Source organism: Indicator indicator, chromosome 3 (genome assembly GCF_027791375.1).
Source record: "Indicator indicator isolate 239-I01 chromosome 3, UM_Iind_1.1, whole genome shotgun sequence".
NCBI classification, from domain to species: domain Eukaryota; kingdom Metazoa; phylum Chordata; class Aves; order Piciformes; family Indicatoridae; genus Indicator; species Indicator indicator.
In genome coordinates this window covers 24,017,530-24,044,425 of record NC_072012.1, presented here as the reverse complement: position 1 = coordinate 24,044,425, position 26,896 = coordinate 24,017,530, and the positions used below count along the sequence as shown (strand labels likewise).

At 41.4% G+C, this 26,896-nt stretch overlaps 2 protein-coding genes across 5 annotated transcripts in view; one reads left to right on the top strand and one right to left on the bottom strand.

The window, feature by feature from the left end:
* Positions 1-11,147, top strand: part of LAMB1 (laminin subunit beta 1) — a 40,475-nt gene extending 29,328 nt beyond the window's left edge. The window contains exons 24-33 of the mRNA XM_054399890.1: positions 105-474; positions 2,125-2,309; positions 3,543-3,784; positions 5,707-5,910; positions 6,299-6,443; positions 7,194-7,401; positions 7,611-7,752; positions 8,501-8,677; positions 10,552-10,711; positions 10,883-11,147. Coding sequence (XP_054255865.1) covers positions 105-474; positions 2,125-2,309; positions 3,543-3,784; positions 5,707-5,910; positions 6,299-6,443; positions 7,194-7,401; positions 7,611-7,752; positions 8,501-8,677; positions 10,552-10,711; positions 10,883-11,019 — 1,970 coding nt within the window. The 3' untranslated portion in view covers positions 11,020-11,147. The remainder of the gene's footprint in view (positions 1-104; positions 475-2,124; positions 2,310-3,542; positions 3,785-5,706; positions 5,911-6,298; positions 6,444-7,193; positions 7,402-7,610; positions 7,753-8,500; positions 8,678-10,551; positions 10,712-10,882) is intronic.
* Positions 11,148-13,586: 2,439 nt separating this feature from the next.
* On the bottom strand, positions 13,587-26,240 carry DLD (dihydrolipoamide dehydrogenase). 4 transcript variants are annotated; one of them, XM_054399395.1, is made up of 15 exons: positions 26,172-26,240; positions 25,074-25,146; positions 24,426-24,428; positions 24,197-24,276; positions 22,203-22,271; positions 19,797-19,866; positions 19,335-19,435; positions 18,857-19,000; positions 18,627-18,728; positions 18,090-18,280; positions 16,851-17,021; positions 16,262-16,451; positions 15,728-15,865; positions 14,312-14,401; positions 13,587-14,203 (listed from the first exon to the last, which is right to left on the bottom strand). In XM_054399395.1, the coding sequence occupies exons 1-15, from the start codon at positions 26,208-26,210 to the stop codon at positions 14,138-14,140; spliced, it is 1,527 nt and encodes a 508-aa protein (XP_054255370.1). In that variant the 5' UTR covers positions 26,211-26,240; the 3' UTR covers positions 13,587-14,137. The 4 variants fall into 4 exon arrangements, with proteins under 4 accessions (XP_054255370.1, XP_054255369.1, XP_054255372.1 ...); XM_054399394.1 differs by lacking the exon at positions 24,426-24,428; XM_054399397.1 differs by lacking the exons at positions 18,857-19,000; positions 24,426-24,428.
* Positions 26,241-26,896: the final 656 nt, after the last annotated feature.

The following is a 26,896-nucleotide window of genomic DNA, read 5'->3' as shown; positions in this document are numbered from 1 at the left end:
TTCATTTCACCACTTCACTTTCACCAATTTATCTTTTAATCACTGCCAGCATCACTGTCATTTTCCTCATCATAGCCTTCACAGATGCCTTTTTCTCCTTCCAGCATGTGATTGCAACCCTCGTGGCATCCAGACCCCGCAGTGTGACCGTGCCACTGGGCAATGCATCTGCAATGAAGGGGTTGAAGGGCCACGCTGTGACAAGTGCTCCCGGGGCTACTCGGGCATCTTCCCTGACTGCATGCCATGCCATCAGTGCTTCGCCCTCTGGGATGTGATCATCGGCGAGCTGGCTAATAGAACTCAGCAGTTTCTGGATAGGGCTAATGCCCTCAAAATCACTGGAGTCACTGGTCCATACCAGAAGACGCTCAACACCCTAGAGGAGAAGCTCGGTGAAATTAAAACCATCATCACCCAAAATCCAGCTGCTGAGCCCCTGAAGAACATTGGTAATCTCTTCGAGGAAGCAGAGTGAGTACAGTTGCAGTTACATGGCTAAGTCTAGCCTGGGAAGGAGTGGGAGTGCCAGTGAGCTGGGATTTACTTGCGTGACTGATGTCTCTATGCTGGGCTGAGGGCACACCAGCTCTGGTCCTCCAGCTGGGTGAGGTACGCTGTGGTTCCTGTAAGGAGCACTTGAGCATATGTGCCATGAGCAAAAACCTGGGAAGGGAAGGTAGGAGCAGTGCATCTGCTATGCTCCAGGCAGGGACTGTCCTGCTCCCACTGCTCACCAGGCAGCTCATTACCAGGGATCGACTCACACTGGCCCTGCACTCTGCCAGGGCAAAGGGCAAACACTGCTATTATGTGAGAGAATGAAGAGAGGAGAGATTAAAGTCCTGGATTTTCCTGTGTAACTGATGGGTTGGAAACTTGGGCTCCTTTCTGCACTCTGAGCACACGTGTAGGGAAACAACCAGCTTTATAACAAGGATTGTTTTCATTTTTCCCGGGATAGGAGCCTTGTATTTTGTTTTCAGCACTGGGCATAGAAAAGCTGGTAGTTTGTGCTTTTGGAGATGGGGCAGTTAAAGTAGGATTACAGATGCTTTCTAGCTCTTGTTCAACTGCTCAGATTTACTTGTGCCTTGTAAAGGGGACTGCACAGAACAAAGGGACAAGGATTAAAGCACAAATGTCTCAATTAGGGATATGCTTGTTCCCTGCAGCTCCCTCCCTTCAGCTGGAGAGCTGAGGGTTGTTGCTGCATTTGGGGAGTGTGTGTACTGAGGGTGATGAGAGCAGCTGAGGAACTGTTTTTCCCTAAAATACGTATATATGTGTATCTTTTATTGGTCTTCTCTGGTTGTATAGAAGTCCTGGGCTTTGGAGGACTCCTGGAAAAAAAGCAGGCTGTTGGGCTATTGAGTGAGTTGTAAATTGATCACAGAGCTTAAGTGCTGCTTGATTGTTTCAGAATGAGGAAATGCTGGGATCACCATGGATGGGAATAGCTTCCTACGCTCACTTCTGTTCTGCAGCAGCATTGACGTGTAACATACACTTGCTTTTCCTTTTAGGGTTATGCCACTAGTTAAAACCTGCTCACTGAGGCATTGCTGAATGCTAAGAGTAGGAAGTTTTCCTTTATAGCCCTAGAGAAACAGCTGGTGAGGAGGGATTTTTACAGACAAGTTAAAAGAATCCATTGTGTTACAACTAAGGCTTCTCCCACCCCTTTCTGAAGTTCAGATCTGTCCCATGAGCTCGTAGTAATCAAAACTGCATTTGTAGCTGTGTGGGATGGGAAACAAATTATGTATGGATCATAGTATTCAACTTTGACCTATGCAGTTGCCATGATACAAGAGCATTACACCAGTCCTCTGGAATCTGCCTCCAGTTAATCGTACATAAAGCAGCTGTTTTCTGAGCAATTTGGTGCCTTGAGTTTATAAACATGCTGTAGATTAAAAAGTTTTGTATGATAAAGGAAACAAAACAATATTCTAGGTAGGCATGTTGTTAAAAATCACTTACAGCTCCACTGAGGGAGGACAGGTCCTGCTGTGGGAGAAGCTTGGTATGGTTCTAACCACCACTCTTCAGTAAAGTGAAGTGTTGAGGCTCACAAACCTTACTCCTCCCCCTGTTCAGTCCCATGCCTCTGTTTTACAGAAAGCTGACAGCAGATGTTACAGTTAAAATAGCTGACCTAGAAGAAAATCTCTCAGCCTTAGCAATGAAGAGCAACAGCACAGACACTGACCTGAGTGCACTGGAGACAGATGCCAAAACCCTAGACCGTGTTGTGAAAGAACTCGCGGAACAGCTAGAGTTCATCAAGATCTCTGATGTTCAGGGTAAGAGTCACAGGGAGGGGGAGAAAGCAGTGGGGTGTCCAAAGATCTAATTCACGTGTGGTTTTAAATACGAGGTTCATCTTGTAATAAAACACGGTTCCGAGGAGGGTGGCTTCTTTCTGTGCATTAGCAGAGTAGCTGATGCAGCAGGAATTTTGTTTTGCCCCCCCACTCACTCTCTCCCTCTACACATTGCAAAACCACCTCAAGTTCTTGAGGCACAGAATTATCCTAAAGTCACTTGATTAATACATTTTTGAATTAGATGCAACAGGTGAAAGTGCATGAGATATCCAGGTGTATCTTAATATCTCCCTTGCTCTTCCAGTCTGTTAAATTGCTGTTTCTGGCTGAAAAATTGCCTGGGAATCTAAAAGAACACACTGCAAGGCCCAGTTCTGAGCCACTGAGCCACCCAAACTTTCCATGCCTATTGGCACACCAAAATGTGCCAAGAATCAAAATTGGCTGGAGAGGAAGGAATGGCACCAAATTATTTGAAAATTTGACAGCTGACTTCATTCCAGCTTGATTTTTAAAAAAATTTATTTCCTGCTTTGCAGGAAGTCTGAGATTGTTTCCAATAAATGCGGGATTTTGCAGAGCAAGAGAAATAGTATATAGGGCAGAGGAGTCCCTGCCTTGTGTCTTTCTGTAGAGGAAAGCTGCCCTGAGGTATAGAGTGTAGCCATCCCCACGAGGTCCCTCACACCCACTCAAGGGTTTTTTAGGAATTGTCCAAAACTTAACAGTTCCATAAAGCAGAATCTTTCATCAAGTATTTGTGTCTTGGGAAAACTGGCCAGTTTCCAAGCAGTGACTCCATAAGCTAGATAGCACAGGACAAGCAATAAGAATTAATGGAGAAAGTGAATCCTTAGAAAACAGGCTGTTGCCCTATAAACCTAAAAGGCTGGCTCTTCTTTTGCCCTCAGGACAAGCAGAATTCAATTGCTGGAGTTAGTAAAAGGGCTTAACTCCAAAATCTAGCAAACTTGACACAGTGTCAACCAAGAAAAAAAAAAAGACTTCTTTTTTCTTTTTTCCTCTGCAGCAAGCCAAATTCTGTCCTTTTTACTATGGCACCAAATACAGCTGCAAGGACTAGTCTTCTACAGACTTTGATATTCATATCACTAACCCTCCTGTGTCATCTGCCAGCCTCTATATATAATATAGTGTTACTTTGGGTTACTTAACAAATTTCTGAGCTGCTCCATCTGATTTCTGCAGGAGCCTTGGATAGTATCACCAAGTATTTCCAGATGTCCCTGGAGGCAGAGGAGAGGATCAATGCCTCCACTGTTCACCCCAATAGCACCGTGGAGCTGTCAGCACGAAGACGGCAGGAAGTGGAAGACTTAATCAATAGGAAGGAGGCCCAGTTCAAGGCTAAACAAGAGGAGCAGTCACGCCTTCTGGATGAACTTGCAGGCAAGCTGCAGAGCTTGGATCTCTCTGAAGTGGCTGAGAAGGTAACATTGCTGAGAATCAGTGCTGTAAAACCTGTAGCAAAAATAAAGTCAGGTTTACGAAGAAGAGATGGGTGAGGAGAAACAGCTTAGGGCCTGACAGCGTGAAATAAGCAGTTTCATGAGTGAAATGTACACTTCTTGGGTGATGGTGTATTTTGTGGGCTAGAACAGGACTGGTTTATTGGTGGGCTTTGAGATGTACTTGCTTTCAGGCACCAATCATTGATCCTGGTCTCCCTGCTGCTTTTCCCAGCCCCAGCAGAGCATCCACCAAAAGGTGCAGGGTGCATCACCCTGCTCTCACCCAGCCTTTTGCTGTGGACAGAGCTCCAATGAGCAAAAAAGTGCTGTGAGTCTGCTGGACTGAGAGCAATCCCCATAAGCCTGTCCTCAGTTCATGGGCTTGCTTTCTCTAGGCTCCCCCTGTTCCTTTTTGCAGCTCTGCAGGGCACGTGCTATGCCTGTGCAGCACCCACCCAGCCAGTGCTTCTGCTTGCACCAGCAGGCTGCTGTCCTCAGCATTCCCATCCTCTTGCTTGAGACAAAGCAGAACATACAGGAAGTCAAAAGGGCATTTTCTCTCTTGAAGGTGCCTGCTCATCTGTAAATATGGTTAAGGGTGGCTTTTTTTGGGAGAGGCTTGGATGTTCCTTCACTTTTGCTTTGAAACATTCAGAGAACAACACTACATGTAAGCAGGCTGCAGAGGACTGCTCATTATCTCCCCATGGCAGGCCAAAGCCTGTGTTAGAGGATAAGTTCTTCACAAGCTCAACTATCCCATCCTTTACTGGTCATCCCTCCTGACTTCCCCAACTCTCCTTTTTTCTCTCAGGAGGGAAGAGGCATCTTTTTGTTTAGTTCCCTTCCCCTGCATTCCTGCTTAACTGTTCTTGCAGACTGAAAATCCTGGGTAGACTTTTATGAAAGCCATAAATCGCAGGACACCAAGTTAAAAAAAAAAAAAAAAAAAAATCTACTTTACTTTCTAGCTCTTGCTGGGTTGCATGCCAGACAGGTAAGGGCTCATTTACACTTCACAGAAGACAACTAACTTGGTACAGCCCCTAGAGTTTTTCCAGAGAGGTGTTTTGGCTGCCAAAACATGTTGTATGTTGGTTAGTGGCTATCATTTGGCAAAAGGGGTGGGGTGGGAAGGGAGAAGAACCTTAAAATAATGGGGAATGTTCCCCTTTCTCCCTTCGGCTAAAACAACTCCTGAGTAACTTCATTGTACAGACAACTGACCAAGTAATAGGTAATTCTCAGTACAAATTTTGCTGATTGAAACTCTTTTGCTTTAAAAGAAGTCTACCCTGAAATTTTCTGTTGAGAGCACATCTTTGACAATTCACAAATTCTAAAGTGTTCTGAAAAGATGAAATCAGACCTCACATTTGGTGGAGTACAGCTTTTTAAGGGAAATGAAAGAAATTCCCTGTTCAACTTGGAGCATTTCAGCTTATTTAATTTCTAGAGCATTAGCGCAAAGAAAAAGACACTACTCTGCACAAAACGCTTCCTTCTAATACAGATTCTTGAGATGGCTAGTTTTTCCTCTAATAGTAGTGAAGACTGACTGCAAACAAATGGCACACACATAGCTTTCTAATGAAAGATAATGCACAGGAAAAGTAGAATAAAGACATGGCAAGGCTTCCCTCAACTTCCAGCTACGTCAGCCTTGGAACCAATGTAAAGGCAGAAAGGTGCAGGAGGGAGAGCAAGAAAGGTTAAAGCCATACTGCATGAACAACCTTCTGCTTACCATTCATTTTCAGCTTCCTTCCCTGTGGTACTTGGGATGCTACTGCAAGAGCAGAAACAACATCATGCGGAGCAGTGTCTGCCTCCATCTCCCTTGCAGTGCAGCAATGGAAATAAAGCTGTGACTGTTTCCTTTGTCTGCTCTGTCTCTGCAGACATGTGGCACTCCCATGGGAGCCTCTTGTGCTGAGTCCAAGTGTGGTGGTTTAAACTGTCGAACAGATGATGGAAAGAAGAAGTGTGGAGGACCTGGCTGTGATGGGCTGGTGACTGTAGCTCACAATGCCTGGCAGAAAGCCATGGATTTTGACAGAGACATCCTCAGTGCATTAGCAGAAGTTGAGCAACTCTCCAAAATGGTAATATGCCAAATCAATTATTAGATATTAAAATTAAATCTTTTAGTTATAACACAAGTTTAGACACTATTTGACAAAGTATGTGCCTGGTTTACTTAAAAATGCTTTTTTTCCACTTGTGTAATTTCATCATCCTTGTAAAGATCCTAAGGAAGGGGAGCTTGCTGAAGTGAAGCTCCACAGATAAATCTAAACACTAGCCTGAGTTGTTTAAACTAGCATTGGTGGTATGGTTCATGGCCAGCTTTTAAAAGTGTTTCATGACTTTTATGAAGAAAAACATTTCCCATTACTATATACCTTTGACTCCAGCTGAATTTCTGTTTTAAAACAGGCCTTAAAGCACAAGCAAATAGGCAATACAATCTTACATTTTTCTTCTCGTTAGGTTTCTGAGGAGAAACAGAGAGCGGATGAAGCAAAACAAAATGCACAAGCAGTTTTGCTCAAAACCAATGCTACAAAAGAACAAGTGGACAGAAGCAATGAAGATCTGAGAAACCTCATTAAGCAGATCAGAGACTTCCTAATGCGTAAGACCCTTAAATTTAAATTCTATTTAAATTCTGTGTTTGCAAAAACTATCTTTACTGGTGAATCATCCTGAGGGGTGATGCAAGAGTTGTCTCCTCCAAGGCCTTTCAGACAGACTTAGGGTATATGATGAAATTTGTAAACAAAAAGTAGGAAAGACAGGCAAGTGAGACCAAAGTGTGACGTGTTCTGTTCACTTCAGCTGAGGATGGTGCACTGCTGTAGTTTGCCAAATATAGTCCCAAGTTCTGGCTAGAAAGACAAAGTACTATTAAAGGGGAAGAAAGTCAGAAACTGAGTTTATCTCTCTAAGAAAGATGGTAAAGGTTAAATAAGGGCCTTGTTTGCCAGCAAGCAGCAGCAGGCAAACCCATTCCTTCCCTGTTTGCACAAGGCTAAGTATACTGTTAGCACAAACGCACTTAGGTACAACTGTTGGCTTCATTTCCTGTGGGATTACCGCTCCTCCCTGCAGCCCCAGCACGGTGTAGCTAATCACCAATGTCTTCAAATGGCTTCCAAAAGAAAGCTAAGCCAGCAGAGCCTTACATGCTTGATGAGCCTCACCTGAGAGGGAATTTTAACCCTGAGAAAGCAGTTTTAACACCTTGATTTTCCATTAAGTCTGGTGGAGGAACTTTTCCCATTATTTTCCTTCTTAAGGAAATACCTAGACAAGAATTTGAGTGCTGAGACTTGACAAAGGGAAGCTTTTACTCATGTCTTTGTCATTTGTGTCCATCTATTAGAAGACAGTGCTGACCTCGATAGCATCGAAGCAGTGGCCAATGAAGTGCTGAACATGGAGATGCCAACCACTCCCCAGCAGCTGCAAGCCCTGACAGAAGATATTCGTGAGCGTGTAGAAAGCCTTTCTGATGTTGAGGTTATTCTGCAGCAGAGTGCTGGAGACATTGCCAGAGCAGAAATGCTGCTGGAGGAAGCTAAAAAAGCAAGGTAGGTAACCCTGCTCTGTGTCAGTTGTTTTCCATGACCAAGCACTGGAATGTGACTTTCATTTTGCTGTATCAGAAAATGTGGAGTTTAACTTCCTTTGACACAGATTTTTCACTAAAGGGCAAAACCAGCCCTTTGCAGTCTCTACCTAGCTCCTTTTCTAGTTCCCAAGTAAAAGCATTTTTAGCATTAACAGTTTTGTTCCACAGCAAAGGTGCAACAGATGTTAAAGTCACTGCAGACATGGTGAAAGCAGCATTGGAAGAAGCTGAAAAAGCTCAAAACACAGCTGAAAAAGCCATCAAACAAGCTGATGAAGACATAAAAGGAACTCAAGACTTGCTGACTTCGGTGAGTTCTGATACTTAAAAACTGATGGAAACCTGTCTAGGGAAAGCTCTGCAAAAAACCCTGCAAATAAAAAACTTTATTTGGAATGAATCTAAACCATTCCTGCCTTCATACCAACTTTTGACTTGTAATGACAGATGCTAGGGGGTCATTTGCTCTTTAAAAAAGCCCAACCAAAAGGCTTTTCTCACTATATCCTGCACTACTGAAGTTAAGGGGGCAGGACTGTAGCTTTCTAACAGAGCAGCTGTGCCAGGATCCTTGAAAAGTTGCATCTGTCAACCACATGGGTCTAGCCATGCAAGCAGGGCCACTCACCACTGCATCATGAGGCTACAGTAAATGAATGCTGGATTCTTGTCAGATATAATGTATTTTAAGACTTCACTTTAGAGCCCTCATGAGACTATAGTTTATGTATAATCATGAAGCTTGGCCAGCTTAGAAGCTAGGCAGCATGGAGTCAAACATCTGAAGTTTTGCCTGTGGATAAGGTCACATGTGCAATATAATATATAATCAAGTACTTTTAAACCATGTTCCTTTAATGCATTTGCAGCCCCATATGTACCAAGCAGGGGCTTCTTTCACCCTGACTGCAGTTGGCCATTTGTAACAAAACTGAAACACTGGGTTTTATAGGCTGTCTCTAGACATGAATGAATGAGTTGGCCAGGGCTTATCCAAAAAGTTTATTATTATATTCAGTGTCTGTTGGAAGTGTAACTCTCATTCCTCTTTTTGTTAGATTGAATCCGAAAATGCAGCATCTGAAGAAACACTGAACAATGCTACCTTACGTCTGTTTGAGCTGCAAAGAAGCGTTGAAGACCTTGAGCAAAAGGCTGCTACAAATTCAGAGAATGTGTACAACATAGAAGAAAAAATTGTTACTGCAAACCAAAATGCTGAAGAAGTTAAAAAGGTAAGAAGCTCAGGAAATCTGCTAAGCAAAAGCCAACATAACTCTCACCCCAGGTTTGTCTAAAGGAAGTCTAGTGCATATGTGCAATCCATTGCATTATCAGTCAAGTACCAGGGACAAAAACCAAACCAAAACTGCTCCCCACCTAATGAACCTAACCAAAGACTGCAGGTTTTTTGCTTACTTTGGTACCAGATACAGATAAAGAAGTACTGGGAAATTTTCAGGTTCTAAAATAGCTGCAAGAAACTTGTCACGCTGTCAGCCTTTGATAGGTTTATTTCTGTCCCTCACAAAGCCTTGTATAGAGTATTTATGGTTCTGTGACATTGAAAGGTTCAAGACAAAACTCAGAATTTGGCATAAACAGAATTGAGCAACAAAAAGATTTGTTAGCTCAATATAAAACCGAAGTAATTTCTAAATCAGAAGCAAAATTCTCAATGACCACAGGGCATTGCTCCCACTGTCCACTACACACACACCTTTGTAATAGCAAAAGAATGCTCATTAACAAAACAATTGACAAATCTGCCAAAGGAAGTTTCATTGCTCCAGTCTGTTGTCTGTGATTAGCCCACCAATCTCCAGAGAGGCATGTTCTGCCAGAAGAGATGTATTATCCATCACATCAATTATTTCTGAACACTAAGTAGTATTTAAGGTGGCTGTCAAGGAAACAAGAGACTTCCAGTACTGCTGCAGCCTGTTAACTTGCTTACTGACTGAATGTAGTTGGGTCATAGGACTACTTAATCTCTCAGTGAAAAGCACAGCTGAGAAACCACTCTTAGGACTTCTCCAGCACCTTTACATACACAGACTATGAGGTAGCTGTTCTCATTACCAAAAGAGTAGTAAGGGTGACTAAAAGAAGGGAAACATGACATCCATTTTTAAAAAGGGTAGAAAGGAGGATGCCAGAAACTACTGATCTGTGCCTGGATGATCATGGACCATATCTTCCTAGAAGCTCTAATAAGGCCTATGGAGGACAGAGAAGTCATTTGAAACAGCCAGCATGGCTTTACTAAGGGCAACTTGCCTGACTTTCTACAATGGAATGACTAAATCCATTTGAGAAGGGAAGGCCAATGCATATGATCTATCTGGGCTTCTGCAAGGTCTTTGACACAGTCCCCCACAACATCCTTCTAAGTTGGAGGGATACAGATTCAATGGGTGGACTGTTCAGTGGATGAGGATTAGCTGGATGGTCACATCCAGACAGCAGTGATCAATGGCTCGAAGCAGGGGAAGGGACTGTTTACAAGGGCTTGTAGCAATAGGATAAGGGGCAATAGTTATAAACTACAGGAGGATAGATTTAGATTGACATGAGAAAGAAGTTCTTTACTATGAAGATAGTTGCCCAGGGAGGTGGCATCATTGGAGACATTCAAGATCAGGCTTGAAGGGATTTGAGCAACCTATCTGGTTGGGGATGTCCTTGCTTACTGTAGTGGGGGGGTTGGATTAGATGACATGACTGCTGGCTGTACCTTCCAACCCAGTACATTCTATGATTCTGTTTTGCCCCAGAAGCAGAGCCAGTTCCTTACCATACACAGCCTTCTGGCTGTACTACAGGCCATGGCTTGCATTAGTTACAAAGCTGTGTAACTTAATCCCATAAATCCTTGACAAAAGTCAATATTAAAGCTGTAGATCTGGATACAGGCAACTGCTGAGTCTTCACCCCAACTCCTAAAGCCTTGAATATTAAATAGGAACTACCCCAACACTGTTTCTGCTTCTGTTAGAACAGAGTTAGATGCAGCCTCCTAGCACCTGCATGAGTAGGAGGAAATACAAACTGGCCCTGTATTGCCTTTTGAGTGAGCTCCATCTTCTGCTTGAATCTGGAACAACAGGTTCTCCACACCGAGCTGAACAGCAAGTATAGAACAGTGGAAGAGCTCATTGCCAAGAAGACAGAAGAGTCGGCTGAGGCTAGGAGGAAAGCTGGCATGTTGCAAGATGAAGCTAAAGCCTTGTTGGCTCAAGCGAACAGCAAACTCCAGCTGCTGAAAGGTAAGGCTGTTAGAAGTGGTCAACTCATCTTTGAATCTGAAGCAATTTCACAGTGTTAAGCTGGGTTTTTTTCCTCCCTCCCTTCCCACTACTTTCACTACAATGACTTACATTACACAATGTTTTAATGTAGGGAACTAATTAATCTGATTTCCCTTCCTTTGCTGACAGACTTGGAAAATACATATGAAAGCAATCAAAAAGTTCTGGAAGACAAAGCCAAGCAGTTGGTGGAGCTGGAAGAGACAGTTCGCTCCCTCTTACAGACAATCAGTCAGAAGGTTGCTGTTTATAGCACTTGCTTATAAAGAGGAACAAGAAATGCTTGTGTTCAGGATGAATTTCACAAGTATTACTCTAGGGGTTTTTTGGACATTTTGCTAAGACCTGGTAAAACCAATAGGTTTTATATCAACTTTCATGTCACAAAACCAAAGACAAGTAACTTTCTGATGTTGAAAATAAACAGTACTTTTGTATCACTTTATGTACCCAGTATGACTCATTAAGTTCTTTCCTATATTCAGTAGCTGAAATGGTACCTCAATCTTATAGCAAGTCTTGGTTTTAAACTGGATAGAGAGCTGATAAAAATTTGGCTACACAATTTTAAAATAAAATGCCCTTATTGCTATATGTACGACAGTCAGTCAGAACAACAGTGCACAGCAGTGAAGAAATACCAAGGAGTCCTTGTGTGTTTAAGCTAGTATTTATACCATAGTACTCCAAAAGGATTAGTTTACCCTGCATGATGTCTGTTCAGGCTTAACAGTGGCTTCATGTCACTGATTATGAAACACTTGGTATGTGAAGTAGAAAGGGAGGTTAGCCCTGAGGGGGGGGTGAATGTAGTTTATATTTCAAACACCAAATTTATGTAATAAACCAAGTCTGGAGGATCAAGCCTTTCTGGAAAAGGAACTGTAGAAGTTCACTGGCCACTTAATGTGAATTTAGTTAAGGAGCTGGACACAGACAGCTTGCACTTTAACTGAAGGAGTGACATTCAGTTTACCATGCTTAAGCTCAAAGTTAACTGTAGAGCAGTGCACCTTCAGACAATCATACAGTACTACACAAACTGATTTACAAGATTCATCAGCTACACAAATCGGCATCCAGAACTGCAACATGCAGTTATACAGCCTGAGCTCTGACCTCAGCAATGTATCTGGGTATATACTCTGATCAGAACCTTGCCTAATATTATCAAGTCAGTCAGGACAACCGTAACAGGATCTATCACCACCTACACAAACTTAAGAGCAGTTTGCTTAAATAATTACCACTAAGTTCCATAGCTTCTAGATGCTACACCACAGGAATCGATTACTGTACCAGCATCATACACCCTTTCATTCCCAGTACACTTGGCAGCTGGTAAAGATACAATTTGCACACTGCACCATCCAGATTTGACTGCCATCAGATCATTGGAGGTGGCTCAGTAGCTCATCTTACTTATACCTTTACAAACACTCTTTGTACACTTAACTAGAACAGGAATGACAGTGAGAGAATTAACAACAGTAACAATTTTAAGGCCCCAAATTTTGAGTGTCTGGGAAACAATTGTTTTTGGTATAATTTTAGTAGTGTTCCTGATTAAAGTTTCCCTGACTTTCCAAACTTCATTTAACATGAGCAAAATGAGATAGGAGAACTTGTAACTGATGAACCCTAAGGCTGAGCTGCAGTATGAATGCCACAAGTACTGATGGAAGTGAAAGTGGACACAAAGCTGCTTCTGAAAGAGTGGGGCTTCCAGGAAGGACTTGCACTGCACAAAGAATAACACTTAATAGTATTTACCTGCAACAGGTAGAAGTGATTCCAAAAATATAGATCCACTAGAATAATCAAGCTTTTCTTGCGTCACTATTGTCTCACCTTTGCTTTCCTTTCAGAAGCTTTCTACTAACACCTGAAAGCAGATCCAAATTAATTTATTTAACCCAGCATATCCATGAATCTGATTCTCATAGCCTGGTGATAAGGTATGGTCACTGCATTTAAAACAGCTTTAAAAAAAGAAACAAAAACCCAAGGTGAAGCATGGCATCACTGGTGTTTGTTGATTAACTGATACCTTAATAAAACAATGATGCTGGCATACATTTCCATCACTGAGTATGGATACTGGATCAATATTTGAATAAGCAGCTCTAAAGAAAGGCAGAAGGATCACACCATCTTGTGTACACGCAAAAAAACAAGTAAGTTTTGCACCTTTTTCTGAATGTACATTTCTCATTCCACTGGCATAATGAAAAAGGACACGCACAACAGCAGCAGGTAAGATCTTCTTTGAGGAAGAACCAGCTAAGAAAACAGAACTGACACCCTGCTAAATGAAACTTAAAATGAGCTACTGGAATTGGGCACATGCCAATATACATGTTAAAGATCTTCCAAAGACGCCATTTGATTGCGAGTTCCTTCACGTATTCCACAACCTTGACCCTAAAGGTAGGAAAAGGATCATTCAGCAAACAAAACCCAAGAAGACCCTCCATCCATGTAAAAAAATTAAGCTCTCTTTCTACAGAAGAGACAGCACAAAATAGAAAACAGAAGGGCACAAAGTATGTCTTCATTTTGTGGAGGTGATGCTGCAGCCCTTTTACATGAAAGGTGCAAAATAACCCTTATGTCACAGCACTTAACAGCCAGCACTGCTTTGATACCCAGTTTTAGTGTTTCAAGTTTAAGAGTTGGACAACGGAAGCTTTAAAAGCAAAAAAATGATTTAAGTAGCAGTACAATTACCTTGTCTTCAATCCTTGATTTCTCCTTGAGCACTCAATTTTTCCCCTGATGAGTTATCAATATGAAAACACGACGTGGAGAATCACACATACACACAGTAGTTTTCCCTTTAAAAAGTCAATATAATTTTAATTATCTATATGAGCCCCACTTTTCCCAACATCGTAACATGACTAGGTCAAAACAAGTTTTGGTACTTGTATGCAAGAAGTAGGCTAAATACTGAAGTTAATCAATTCAGAACAAAACATTTTTGTGCGGAAGTGACAGTGGCAATTGTAAGTGCCAGCATTCAACTGGTTTAGCTTACCACTACTTCAAATAAGAAAACACCAGGTATGCAGAACACTTACCCAGAATTATGCCCAGCACACATGATAATCCCATGCAGCAGCACAGTGTTTGGCTTGCAAAAAGAGACGAGTTCTGCAAGGGTGTTTTTCTGCCACATTCATCATGTAAATAAACATGTAATTTTAAGTATTTAATTTACAGAGACTGAATAATTTCGCTTGTTCCAAACTCTACTTGTTTAAATACTTGATGTTTATAAATGAAGAGATTCTCTTAGTCCTCAAGACTCAGCCTTCCACAAGAGCCCACAGTCCATTTTCAGGGAGGTACTATGCAGGTACAAAGATCTGCTCTTTCATTTTAGAAATTGATAGCTTTGCCAAAAGATGCTGCTAGGTTTGCTTCCCTGAAGGCTTCTGACACTGTCTGTAGAGAGCAAATGCAAAAAGGTACAAGTCATTAATAATTACATGTAATTGCAGCATGTCTGTGTAACCCTGGTGTTCAACAGTCTGGTTAGAAAAAACAATTTACCGGGTGGGCATGGCAAACTCTGGCTACATCTTCACATGATGCTCCGTATTCCATAGCAAGGGCAGCTTCATTAACCATTTCACCAGCACCCTGTAATTTAAAGGCATTTGTAATTAGCACAAATCTTCATGCAGTGGTCCAGGTTCTTCTGACTCAGTAACAGCTCATAAACATATTTTGCTAAAAAAGGGAAGTTACACTTCAGCTGTCTTTTAGTTCAAGTTGTAAGTACTTAAATCTATGTGGTGACTGTGCTCAAGCTTAGTGTAAATCTAAGCACAATTCTCAACAAGATTATTCTCTCATTACTGAGAGTTCTGCAAAATCTGGGCATTTCTTCACTCTAAGATACTGATCAGGTAATACCCACATTCTCAAAGTTGTGAGGTACGTTACCACTGCTGAAACCTTCCCAAAACTTTAATGCCCTCCAAGAAAGCTAAATAGATAACTAGGTAAACAAAAGTCTGTTATTACATCTGCACCCTCATTTTTGTCATGTGTATTTACTCTGAGAACATTTCTTTTGAGTCAAAAATAATGAAACCTCCTGTTACATTTTTAGCATTCGGATCTGTAATCAAGATTTCTGCAGAACCCTTTTCCAATGAAGGAAATTGGTATGTCTCACACCAACAAACCTAAGTTGTGCTTTAAGGCTTGCTGACTTTCAAATGACTGGCATGAGACAAAGTAACTAGCAGAACTTACATCCTACCAGAAATGAGAATTGGATTTGCAAACAGAACATCTACCCACTACTGTTGACGGTTTATCCATTCATAGGAATAAAATTTCCAGAAAAAAAAATTGAGAACAGTTTTAGCATCTCCCTTAAACTCTTAAAAGATGTATAGAAGTGCTTCTGCATACATGTTTAGAGCAAAACAAAAGCAACAACAGGAAGAAAAGCTTTTGAAACCAAGACATGAACCAGAGAGAGATTTATCATTGGGCTTAACTTTGGAATGTGTGGGACAGCAGAAAAATTATACTGTTCCCAAATGGAATTTTCTGATTTCTCATCTTTACAAAGGACTTTTACTTGAAAGTTTTTTAAGATTTGGTAACCATAGCATACAGTTAACAGCTTTGTTGAAGTCTGAAGTTCAGAAAGGGGAAATAAAGAAAATACCAATTAAAAAACCCCAGTCTGTTCATCTCCCTCAACTTGCACAACTTCAGTCAACACTTTTTGCTGTTCTCCAAAATAAGCAGTCTCAATACCAAAATACCAGAAAAGTGGGAACAAAAGAGGGCAAGACTGCAGAAAATAGCAAACAAAAAATCATTACGGTAGACTCAATCTTCTTTTTACGTGCACCACTTCTTTCAACTTGACAGCTACTTCACAACAGTTCAATACTTAAAAGACCTTTACAAGGCCAAGACCACAGCAAAATTTGCAATACTCACTGAGCCTAAAATGTGAGCACCCAACATCCTGTCTGTTGATTTCTGACTAAGTATTTTCACCATGCCATCTGTGTCAGCATTTGTCTTCGCTCTGCTGTTCGCAGCAAATGGAAATTTCCCGATTTTGTATTCTACACCCTACAAAACAGAGGTGTTACTGCATTTATGACCAACAAGAACAATGTACTTACTGAACTGTCTATATAGTTACAGCCACAGAGACAGTACAAAAATAAAAGACAAGACACAGAAATGTGTAAGACCACCACCAAAAGGAGCATAAGGGGGCATTATAAAAAGACTGAATTGGCAAATGAACAACATGAACTTCACAGAATAGATGTCATTAAAGAAAGCTATGGCCCTTGGGAGAGCGTTGTGCAGAAGGGAATCATTCAATCTTATGCTCTGTGCCCTAAGCGACAAGCTCAGACGCAGAAATTCTCCTGGGAAAAAGTAGCTCAACTACCTGACAACGAAACCACGCCCGAGGTGGAAAAGCATTTTTTTTCTGATAAGAGAAAAAATAGGTACCTCTTCTTTCAGCTGTTCTTCGGATTTGCCAACCCAGGCCACTTCAGGGTGAGTGTATATCACGGAGGGTACGCAGTTATAGTCAATGTGAACCGCTCCCCCAGCCATCCCTTCTACACAAAGAATGCCTTCATCCTCAGCTTTGTGGGCCAGCATAGGTCCAGCAACTACATCACCAATAGCATAGATGCTATCAGACCAATGAAACAGAATAAGACACTGTTTAAAAACATCCTAGCACACCCAAGGCTACCTTATGTAACAGTTTGAAATGAGTTACTGAAAACTCTAATCAAAACAGATTAAAATAATACAAAAATACAAAGTATAGAAGAGCAGTTACCACAGAATCAAAACACTTCAAGAAATACTAGTGACATGAAATAGTGACACAAATTACAAAACTTAAAAGGTTGAATAAAATCTTTAGTTCCTGAAATAAACAAATCTTGAGTTTTCCTTTCTGAAAAGAAAGTTATTTTCTGCAATTAATAACAAAACCAAAGTGCTTTAGTAGGTTAAATTAAAAAATAAGAGTTCTGCTTAAAAAAAAAAAACGAAAAAAAATTTAAAAAATTGTCTTACATACTTTGGAATTTTGGTTTGGAATCTGTTATTGACTGGGATTCTCCCCCTCTTATCAAGTTCAATTCCAATATCCTCGAGACCTAAATTTTTTGTAAATGGACGTCTACCGATGCAAACTAGGAGCACATCACAAGTTATTACTTCAGCCTTGCCACCAGCAGCAGCTTCAACACTATAAAAAACAAGTAGCAAACATGTTAAGCTCTAAATTTTCAGCATTGTATTCCTCTGACTAGTAGCTAATATGATTCATATGTTGATCTATTGGCTGGATCTGGCATCCAGAATACCTCCATTCAAGACTGCACCCTGTTTCTTCCTTTCAAGAGCTGAGGAGCAGAAGAGAGAGGATCAGGCTTACTAACTCTTAGTACATTTGTTTACAACTCTTAAGATACAGAGACTACCAAGTAGCATGACCTGACAGGATCAAATCTGTACAGCAAAATAATTTGTGCTGAGTACTTGACATCCAAGATGGATATATTTTGGAGCGGAGTAGAGCAATGCACTCTGAGCAAGCTTTCTTTTGGCCCAAGAATGAAACACCTATTAGCTGCTGCCCTGCATCAGGTGCATTCCTCAAGTCCCTGTTTGTGTTTAACTGCATGCAGAAGTTTAGTTCATGTGCTCTGAGAGCACAGGAACCAAAGCATGGTAATTGTGGATATACAAGAAGGGTGTTTCAAAAGCATACTCCTGAACCAAAACAAACTCTGTGTAGAAAGAACTACAGGATAAAAATTAAATTTCACTGAAGAATTAAAAGAGTTGCATTCTAAATCCATTTTCTCTTCCTGTTGCAAAAAATAGCATCAGACTACATTTTTAAATAGGCTTGAAGGATTAGGAAGAATAATATATATAGCATGCAAAGAATCACAGAATTGTCAGGGAAGGGACCTCAAGGATCACCTAGTTCCAACCCCACTGCCCTGGGCAGGGACACTTTCCATTATATCAGGTTGCCCAGAGCCACATCCAGCCTGGCCTTAAAAACCTCCAGCGGTGGGGCTTCCACCACCTCCCTGGGCAACCTGTTCCAGTTTCTCACCACCCTTATGGTAAAGAACTTCTTCCTGACACCTAATCTAAATCTACTCTGCTCTATCTTGGATCCATTCTCCCTAGTCCTATCACTACCTGACACCCTAAAAAAAGTCCCTCACCAGCTTTCTTGTAGGCCCCCTTCAGATATTGGAAGACCACAATTGCTTTAGTTTTATGTTAAAATACTTACGCGACATCAATTTTTCCATCTGGTCTCTTAGTAGCACCAGTAACTTTGGTGTTCAGCTTGAATTTAAATCCCTGTTTCTGAAGAATACGTTGAAAGTTTTTAGAGATCTCCATGTCAATTCCCATTCCACCAACATGGCCCATGAATTCAACAGCTGTAACATCTGCACCAAGGCGCTGCCAAACTGAACCCTGCAGTCAGAACAATATAAGCAAAAAGCATTTTTAAAAGCAAACTTTAGATTACTCTATATTTACAACAGACTGTAGTATTTTCAAAAGCAGGATGACACCTAACAGCAAACTCATCAGTTTTAAAAAACTTGCAATAGAATAAAACAAGAGTAAAACAAGACCAACTCAGCTAACCAGCTGCAGGAATACTGATCCTACAAGCAGCACAGTTTTTCTGGTGAGAAAGAGCAAGCTATGAAGTCTGAACAATTTCACTACAACTCAAACATTTAACAAATCTCAACACAATAAAACACAAAAGTAATGCCTTGTTCCTTTGTAAATGTTTTAAATATTCTCTCACCAGTTCCACACCAATGACTCCTGCACCAATGACAACCATCTTTTCAGGAACTTTTTTCAGTGACAGTGCACCAGTGGATGACACAATATTATCTTCATCAATCTAATAAGGAAGAAATTCACAAAGGGAGGTCATAATCTGTTTTTTTTACATAACATATAAACCAGATGCAAAAAATTACACATCATACTATGTAGATTGAAAAAAAAGTACTATTGAAAAATACATACAGTAATTCCAGGGAAGGGAGCAACTTCTGAGCCTGTGGCTATGAGTATGTTCTTTGTATTGATAACTTGTGTGCTGCCATCTTCCTTGGTTGCAGTGACTTGGTTTTTCCCAGTAATTTTTCCAAACCCAGATACATGTGTGACCTTTAGTAATCAGAACACAGTAAATTCAGATTCAAATTCCTTATCTACATTATGCTACATTTAATCTGAGGCTCACTAATGCTTTAGAGAAGCTGCTAACACGTACCTTTGCATCACCACCTGGTACAAATCACAAAGTAATTCTTTTAAGCAGGTTAAGAATCAAGGAATTATTAATTTAAAAGTTTCCTAGAAGGGAATCATTAAAATTCTCCCCTTACCAGGTCAGTTATTCAAATTAATTTATATGGCAAGAATATTAAAGTATAAAAAGCAAGAATTCCAGATCAGAAAAAAAATTGTGGAAACACCTCAGTATATAATCCAAACTAACCTTGTTTTGTTTAAATAAATGAGCAATTCCACCTGTTAAGGCCTTCACTGCACCACTCTTCTGTTCCATCATCTTCTCTAGGTTCAAACGGATTCCTGTAACTAAAGTTGAAAAAACCCTGTATCAGGTATTGCAGTGTTTTTATATAAAGCAGCTTACCTAAACACAATTAACAGCTCTGACACAGTAAGACATTGAATAGCCTTACTAAATGCCAAGGGTTACATTTGACAACTGCTATGTTAAAAAGTAGTATTGGACTTTTCAAATATCCATGATTCAGGGTTCAAGAAGCAGATATGTATCACTGACCCTTCAAATTACAGATAAAGGATATTCCTTTTAAGTGCAAAAAGTCTTCTGACCAGAAAACTATAGTAGGTAGATGTGAATGATTAAATTTGCTTGTTGATAGAAATCATTTATGTCAACAGGCACTGACTAATTGTTCTACACACTCACTTTCAATTCCTCTATTAGCGAAATCTTTTCCATGGGCCAAGTGATACAAATGTGAGTTGTTCAGCAAGGCCTAAAATACACACACAGAAACAGGAATTAGGACATACATTCACAAATTGATTATTATGTAAAAATTAAGCACATATTAAAAAAGGTGCATTTCAAGCACAAACTGTATACAGCATTTCTACTCAAGTGTTATATAAACTTGCATATTTAATAGAAAAATAAAACACAGTTAAATTCATACCTATCCTTTTTGTACATTTCACCTTAGAAACTGGAAATGACTCCAGAGAGATTGAGAAAAAACAAACAAACAAACCAAAAAAAACCCCCAGACTTTAAGGAAAGAAAGATGATTCTGACTGACACACAGGAGAATTTCCTTATTGCCTCAGACAAGAGATTGTCAACAAAAAGGGGATACAGAAAAACCGGATAAGGAAAATCGATACTGAAATCACTGTTAAAATGTTAGCTAACACAGACATACCTGAGTTACAATTGGTAGTTAAGTTGTTGTACTAAAGTTACTCCAGCTGCATAGCTAGTTGGAGCTGAAGCTAGATGGCCAGCCCAGGTTACTGGACATTCGTAACTCAAGAATAGTTTTTATATGGGTATCTATAAATCAGCAGCTTGAAATGTAGAACTTTGGTAACTGCATTTTGATTAGAAATAGAAATATAGTTAGGGAGGGATCTTGGTAAGAAAAGTGGTGTCTCTCACTACAGCCCTGCTGAAAATGAAATTACCAGTATCTTTGCAAGGACAACAGTGCAAGACCAATATAGGATCATAGGATGTTAGGGGCCGAAAGGGACCTTCGAATATCATGAAGTCCAACCCCCCTGCCAGAGCAGGACCATAGAATATAGCACAGGTCACACAGGAACACATCCAGATGGGTCTTGACTCCACAAGCTCCCTGGGCAGCCTGTTACAGTGCTCTGTGACCCTCACAGTGAAATTCCTCCTCATGTTGAGGTGGAACCTCCTGTGCTGTAGTTTATATACATTACCCCTTGTCCTATCACAGGGTGCAATGGAAAAGAGCCTGTCCCCTCCCCCTTGACACTCAGCCCTCAGATATTTATAAACACTTATTAAATCCCCTCTCAGTCTTCTCTTCTCCAGACTAAAAAGACCCAGGACTTTCAGCCTCTCCTCATAGGGCACAGGCTCCAGTCGCCTAATCATCCTGGTAGCTCTCCTTTGGACTCTCTCAAGCAGAATCCTGTTCCTCTTGAACTGGGAAAAGCCCAAAACTGGACACAGCATTCCAGGTGAAGTCTCACCAGGGCAGAGTAGAAGGGGAGGAGAACTTCCCTCGATCTGCTGGGCACACTCCTCTTAATGCACCCCAGGATGCCATTGGCCCTCTCAGCCATAAGGGCACATTTCTGTCCCATGGATATCTTGTCCACCAGACTCCCAGGTCCTTCTCCACAGGGCCGCTCTCCAGCGGATCACCTCCTAACCTGTACTGCTGCAGTTCACTATTCTTTCCCAGAAGCAGGACTTTGCACTTATCCTTGTTGAACCTCATTAGGTTCCTCTGTGCCCAGCTCTCCAGTCTGTCCAAGTCTCACTGAATGGCCTCACAGCCTTCAGGTGTATCAGCCAAGCCTCCCAGTTTGGTACCAGCAGCAAACATGCTGAGCACTCTGTCCCCTCATCAATGTCATTGATGAAGATGTTGAACAGGACCAGACCCAGCACTGATCCCTGCAGTGCTCCACTAGTTACAGCTCTCCAGCTGGACTTGGCACCACTGACCACCACTCTCTGAACTCTATTTTGTAACCAGTTCCTAATCCATGTCTGCTCTTCTATCCCACACTTCCTGAGCTTACTCACAAGGGTGGTATGAGAGGCAGTGTCAGAAGCCTTGCTAAGGTCAAGGCAGACTACATCCACTGGTATCCCTGCATCTACCCATTCAGTTACGGCATCATAGAATGCTGTCAGATTAGTCAAGCACGATTTCCCCATGGTAAATCCACGTTGACTACTGATAACCTTCTTCCCTTCCAAGTGCCTAGAGATGACCTCTGGAATGAGGTCAGTCTGTGCAGACTGAAATCTAAAGCAGGCACAGTAAAAGATTCAAAGAGATACCTGCCTTATATGCACATGCTTGAGTAAAAGGAATACTGTCAGAGTAAGGTAATACCATTTTTATGAATAAGTCATGAACTTTCTCTCCCCAAAGTTCATTTACCCTTTTCACATGACTGTCACAACCCTGACTGTGTAATATCCAATATTAAAGACACAGCCACCACTTGGCTACAGCTCATTTGGATTCCAGTTTCAATTTTTAAAGAAAGTACATCTTTTTCCAAATGATGCACATATCTGCTGCTTTTAATGAAGTCATGACAAAATATATAAGCTTACCTTTGATGGAATACATCCAACATTCAAACAGGTTCCACCTAATGTTTCATTTTTTTCTACACAGACAGTCTGAGGAAAAATAACAGGAGGGAGGAGAATAATTTTTCAGTAATACTGTCGTACCATTTCCTTACAATTTATGTCACAAATCAGAACTGATGAGAAAGACCAGGCATTTATCTAGTAACTCTTCCTCTGCAAGTGCCTCTGATTCCATTCCTAGATTTTGTGGCTCAGATTTCTCTTCGTTCATTTTCTTCCTAGCTGAAAAACCACAAAATGGCTCTTTGCAACAAAATTCTCTACCAGGAGAGAGACACATTCTGCACTGCACCACTTACACTTTCATACCAGTTTAAGCACTGTTGTTCTAAATCCACAAAGCAGCCTCAATTAAAACACAACACTCGGTTCTGTCAAAGATATTCCCCTCAGAATTAGTAAAAAAAAAACCCTGCCAAAACCAGGGAAAAGTAAAAAGTAAATCACACAGAAGATTCCTAAAAGCAAGTAGTCAAGAGCAAACAACAGATGAATGAACCAGCAGAGGTTAAAACTGCATGAGGTTATCTTTTTTTTAAGGAAAACAAAACAGAACAAAACTCCGAAACCAGAAGCGTTTCCCTCTGTAGACATACTACCCTGCAAGACCCATTGCTATAAAGTTGTGCCAATACCTATAAAGACAGAAAAAAAAAAAAAAAGGCAAGTGAAGCAAAACCAAGCAACAAGGTCAGTATCAATATGAATGGAAAAGCTTTCATCTCATCAACTTGCCAGCATCAAAATATGCAAAGGAAAGAACTACAAAACTTCCAGAAAAACAGATCACTTGGGGTGTGACAGATTATTGCAAACCTTTTTATAGAAACAAAAAAACTGGCATCTCCTTTGCAAGGTACACACAATTAAAATATTAGTTTCTTGGTTTACACTCCCAGGGCTCCAATATGCTGAGAAGGGACTACCCAAATGAATGCCTTTCATTGTTTTCTTAAATTGGTGCTTTTGTGCCAAGTAGAGGTGATGGCAACATGAAGAGCAGAATTCACCGTGTCAAACCACAGAAACGTACTGAGACATGATGATTCCCCCCTGGCCTACCCTTCCTCCTGCCTTAAGCATATGAATGCATGAAAAATGATTCAAGTGGTTTAAAAGTTGCACTATGGATCAAACAATGCCAGATTGCTCCTACCTTTCCCTGATAAAGGAGGAGGTTCTGTCTCATCCACTTTACATCAACTTTACCAACAAGACCAAGCAAAACTGTGGGAATGCCAATGACCACAGATCATTGCTGGCATTAATGTGGGATGCTGTGGCAGTGATACAAGGACTTAACACTTGTGCTAACAGATGCTGGACAAATTTCAAGGTTAAAATGCAGTAATTCAGTAGAGCACGCTTAGGCTCTTCCATGGACAGTGTAACTAAAGAATTTTTTGTCAGTCTCAAAAAAACATTCCTCAAGCACAGCACAAACGTTTTTCATGTTTATTCAGTGCTACAGGTAATACATGCAAGCATGCCCAGTTCCATGGGATTCCCCTCTTCACATTCAAAAAGCACATCAGTTAATATTCTTTTTTTCCTTTCCAGATTTCCCTCAGTTGGTTCTCCAGGACAGTTAAGTGGCCTTTTTGTCACTGTCTTTATTTTTCCTTCTTTCTTTTTGGGGACAAAAATTCCTTCCTAGCATTCTTTCCTGACCTTCTCTTCCACAAGAGTATAAGCCCACTTCAATTAACACTCCCAATCAAAACCCAGGTGTCCTGAGCAGCTTTGTCAGTAGCAGCTTTGTCTTTGACTATAGATAGTAATACTTCAAATCTCCATTTCAACTTCTGCATCATCTGGGTGAGCAGGGTAAAGATTACCAACACATCAACAGCATCTGGTAGCCCAAGATGCAACAAGAGAATTTCAATTTTTCAGTATCACACAAACACCTTTTAGGTTCATTCTGCTATCTGACCGAGGTCTCATCCTACCTTAAATCCAAGCTGAGCTGCTTTGATAGCAGCCACATACCCTCCAGGACCAGAGCCAATGACTGTGACATCGGCATCAACTGCAACAGAGAACATTTGAGTTATTTTTGTTTCAATAATTAAAATTTTACTGCAGGAATACCAGTTTATTACTTTTGGAATACTCAGTGCTTGAATTTTTTTTTTTTAAAGCAAAACAGCTATTAAAACAATATGCAACTAAATAAACTAGCTTGGGAAAGTAAATTACACTTCACATATTAAAGTAACTTTCTGGAAGAAGGGAAAGGTTGTGTGGAGGTATTCACTCTGCAATAAAACAGCCAGTATTAAACTTTCCAGGGAAAGCAATGTAAAATGGAATGAAGAAACTGAATTCTGTCTGACCCTGTGCTCTTGCTATAAATCCTTTAAGAATTTAACCTAAGATGTCTGGATGGCTTATTATAACATTTTTCCAATATAGCTTCTATTGCTGTTTAGCACAAAATCCTTACTGAATGCCATAAAATTAGCAGTCTTTAAAAGAGAAAATATGGCTGAACTAGATAGTTATACAACCTCTAGTTGATTATAAACACAGCAGATGCTATGAACTTCATGCTTAATTAGTATCTTGCAACCACAATCACCATAGAAATATTAATTACCATTACTGTTCTTATGTTATATAAAGTTCAACTTCTATTTATAGCTCTAGCTTGATATCAAATAAAAAAGAAGCTACTAATCTTTATCTGAATATCCTTGCTGACATGCATTTCACATTCACCTCTAAGTCTAGTTTCCAAGTTTCAAGAACAGCTTTGGGTTTTTTTGTGGATTTTTGGGCTTTCGGTTGAATTTTTGTGCAACAAAATTCTTCACAAGTAATTACCTTGATCAGCGTAGGTCCTTTGTGACACCGCACAAATTCCCTGGAGACCATGAATTCGATCAAAATGGCTCCTCTAGAAAGGAGGGGGGGAAATAATCTTAGATTTAAAAGTTGAAGTCTACCCTGGACGAAGAAAATAAGCATTCAACCACACAACTGCAGTCACCAGTTAAACAAAACGAGAACAACGCAATTGAGGCAAACACTGAGGACACTGACTGAAATAAGCTAGAAGCAGTTCCGCCGTTTACTTGCTCTGCAACCTCAACCCAGTTAGGCCTGTTTTCATTTCAGCCTAGCCTAAGGCTGCTTTTAACTACTCGAACTTTCAATCCATCTCACAGGGCTCTCAAACTTCTTAATGACAAAGTGGACAGTCACAGGAGCTCATTAAGAGTCTTACTTCATAAACATCCCCTCTGGCCACTTCCTACGGACAAGCCACACCTCAGAAGTGATTCTGGAGGGCAAGATTTTTAAAATGTAATGAGACACAACTACCACAAGCATCTCATGGGATGATCATCCTGTAACTGGAGCAGAGGATGCTCCTGGAAATACTTCCGAAGCCGGCAGTGCTACCCGAAATGCGGGTAGAGATCCTGTGATAGCTGGCACTTTCCACAGCAGCACCCGCCCTCACTCCCGACTCTCCCGGGCCGCTCATTCCGGCTGAAGCCGGGGCAGGCCGGGACACCCCTCCTGCAGGCTCAGGAGGACCTCCATAAACAAATTATACGGAAGCAGGGCCAAAACGCCCGAGCTCAACGCTCCTGGAGCGGTGTGACGCAAGCGGCCGGGCGACACCGCGGACACCGTGTCACTTAGGTCGAGACGCGGGCGCGTTGGGCTAGGCTCTCTTTCCCCGCGCGAAGAGGCGAAGGCAGAGAAGCAAGGGAAACGCAGCCAAACCCCCAGCCGCCCGCCGCCGTACCCGCTCCACGGCGTCTGCTCTGGCTCCGCCCTTCTGCCCGCTGCCGGAGAAGGGTGGGGGGCCATGAGGAAGGCCCAGGCCCGAACTCCGGAGCGCAGCTCAGCTCAGCTATCTACGCCGAACCGCCCACCCCACAGCAGTGCCGGCCCCTGCCGGCGCCGTACCCGAGCGAGGGCGCAGGAGACACGTCCCCAGCGCTGCATGTCCGCCGTTGCCGGCCTTCACCCCTCCGCTGCAACTCCAAGGACTTCGCGAACTCGCGCAGGCGCGGTGGGGCCGCCGCGTGATATCGCCCCCTAGCGGAGACAGCAGTCCGGTACAGCGCAGCAAGCGGAGCTCGGGGGCGGAGCGATGCAAATGAGGCAGGTGCGGGTCGCCGGCGACTGACGTGACGCTGCCGGCAGTGAGCGGCGGGAGGTGGTGGTTGCAGATCCTACGCCTAATGAGCCAATATAAAACTTGGGAGCAAACACAGAAAGTCAACATATTTCGTTTTTCAGAATGCAAATTCATTCTTCCTAATGGCAATGAAATGTACATACGTTCAATTATTAAGACAAAAATATAAACATTTAACTTTGGAAAGAATTTCAAGTGGTTTGACATTACTGCTGTTGATGTATTTAATCAAGGGAAAAAAATTGAACGAGAATATTGAGAGATTTTTATAATTAACACAATTTAATGGTATTTGTATTCTTCCAGACTATTTATTCTCTAGAACAAAGGGTGCACACCCCACAGTCCTCTGCTGTTTGCACTTCAGCACCTCAGTATTTGAAAACTGAAATCCTTCATTGACTGTGGGGGAACAGCAACAGGCCAAGACACCAAATTCCACCTGAGTTAGGACATGCAATATTCTGTTCAATTTATGCTCAAAACATCT

What these genes read in the sequence shown, in the direction of transcription:
- DLD (XM_054399395.1), bottom strand. Translation starts at nt 26,210, where the DNA reads ATGCAGCGCTGGGGACGTGTCTCCTGCGCCCTCGCTCGG. An exon ending in CGCTAATAGAGGAATTGAAA is followed by an intron (nt 19,436 to 19,796) that starts GTGAGTGTGTAG and finishes TTTCAACTTTAG; the next exon opens with TTACAGGAATCCGTTTGAAC. An exon ending in GAGTTTGCCATGCCCACCCG is followed by an intron (nt 14,204 to 14,311) that starts GTAAATTGTTTT and finishes TGCTCTCTACAG; the next exon opens with ACAGTGTCAGAAGCCTTCAG.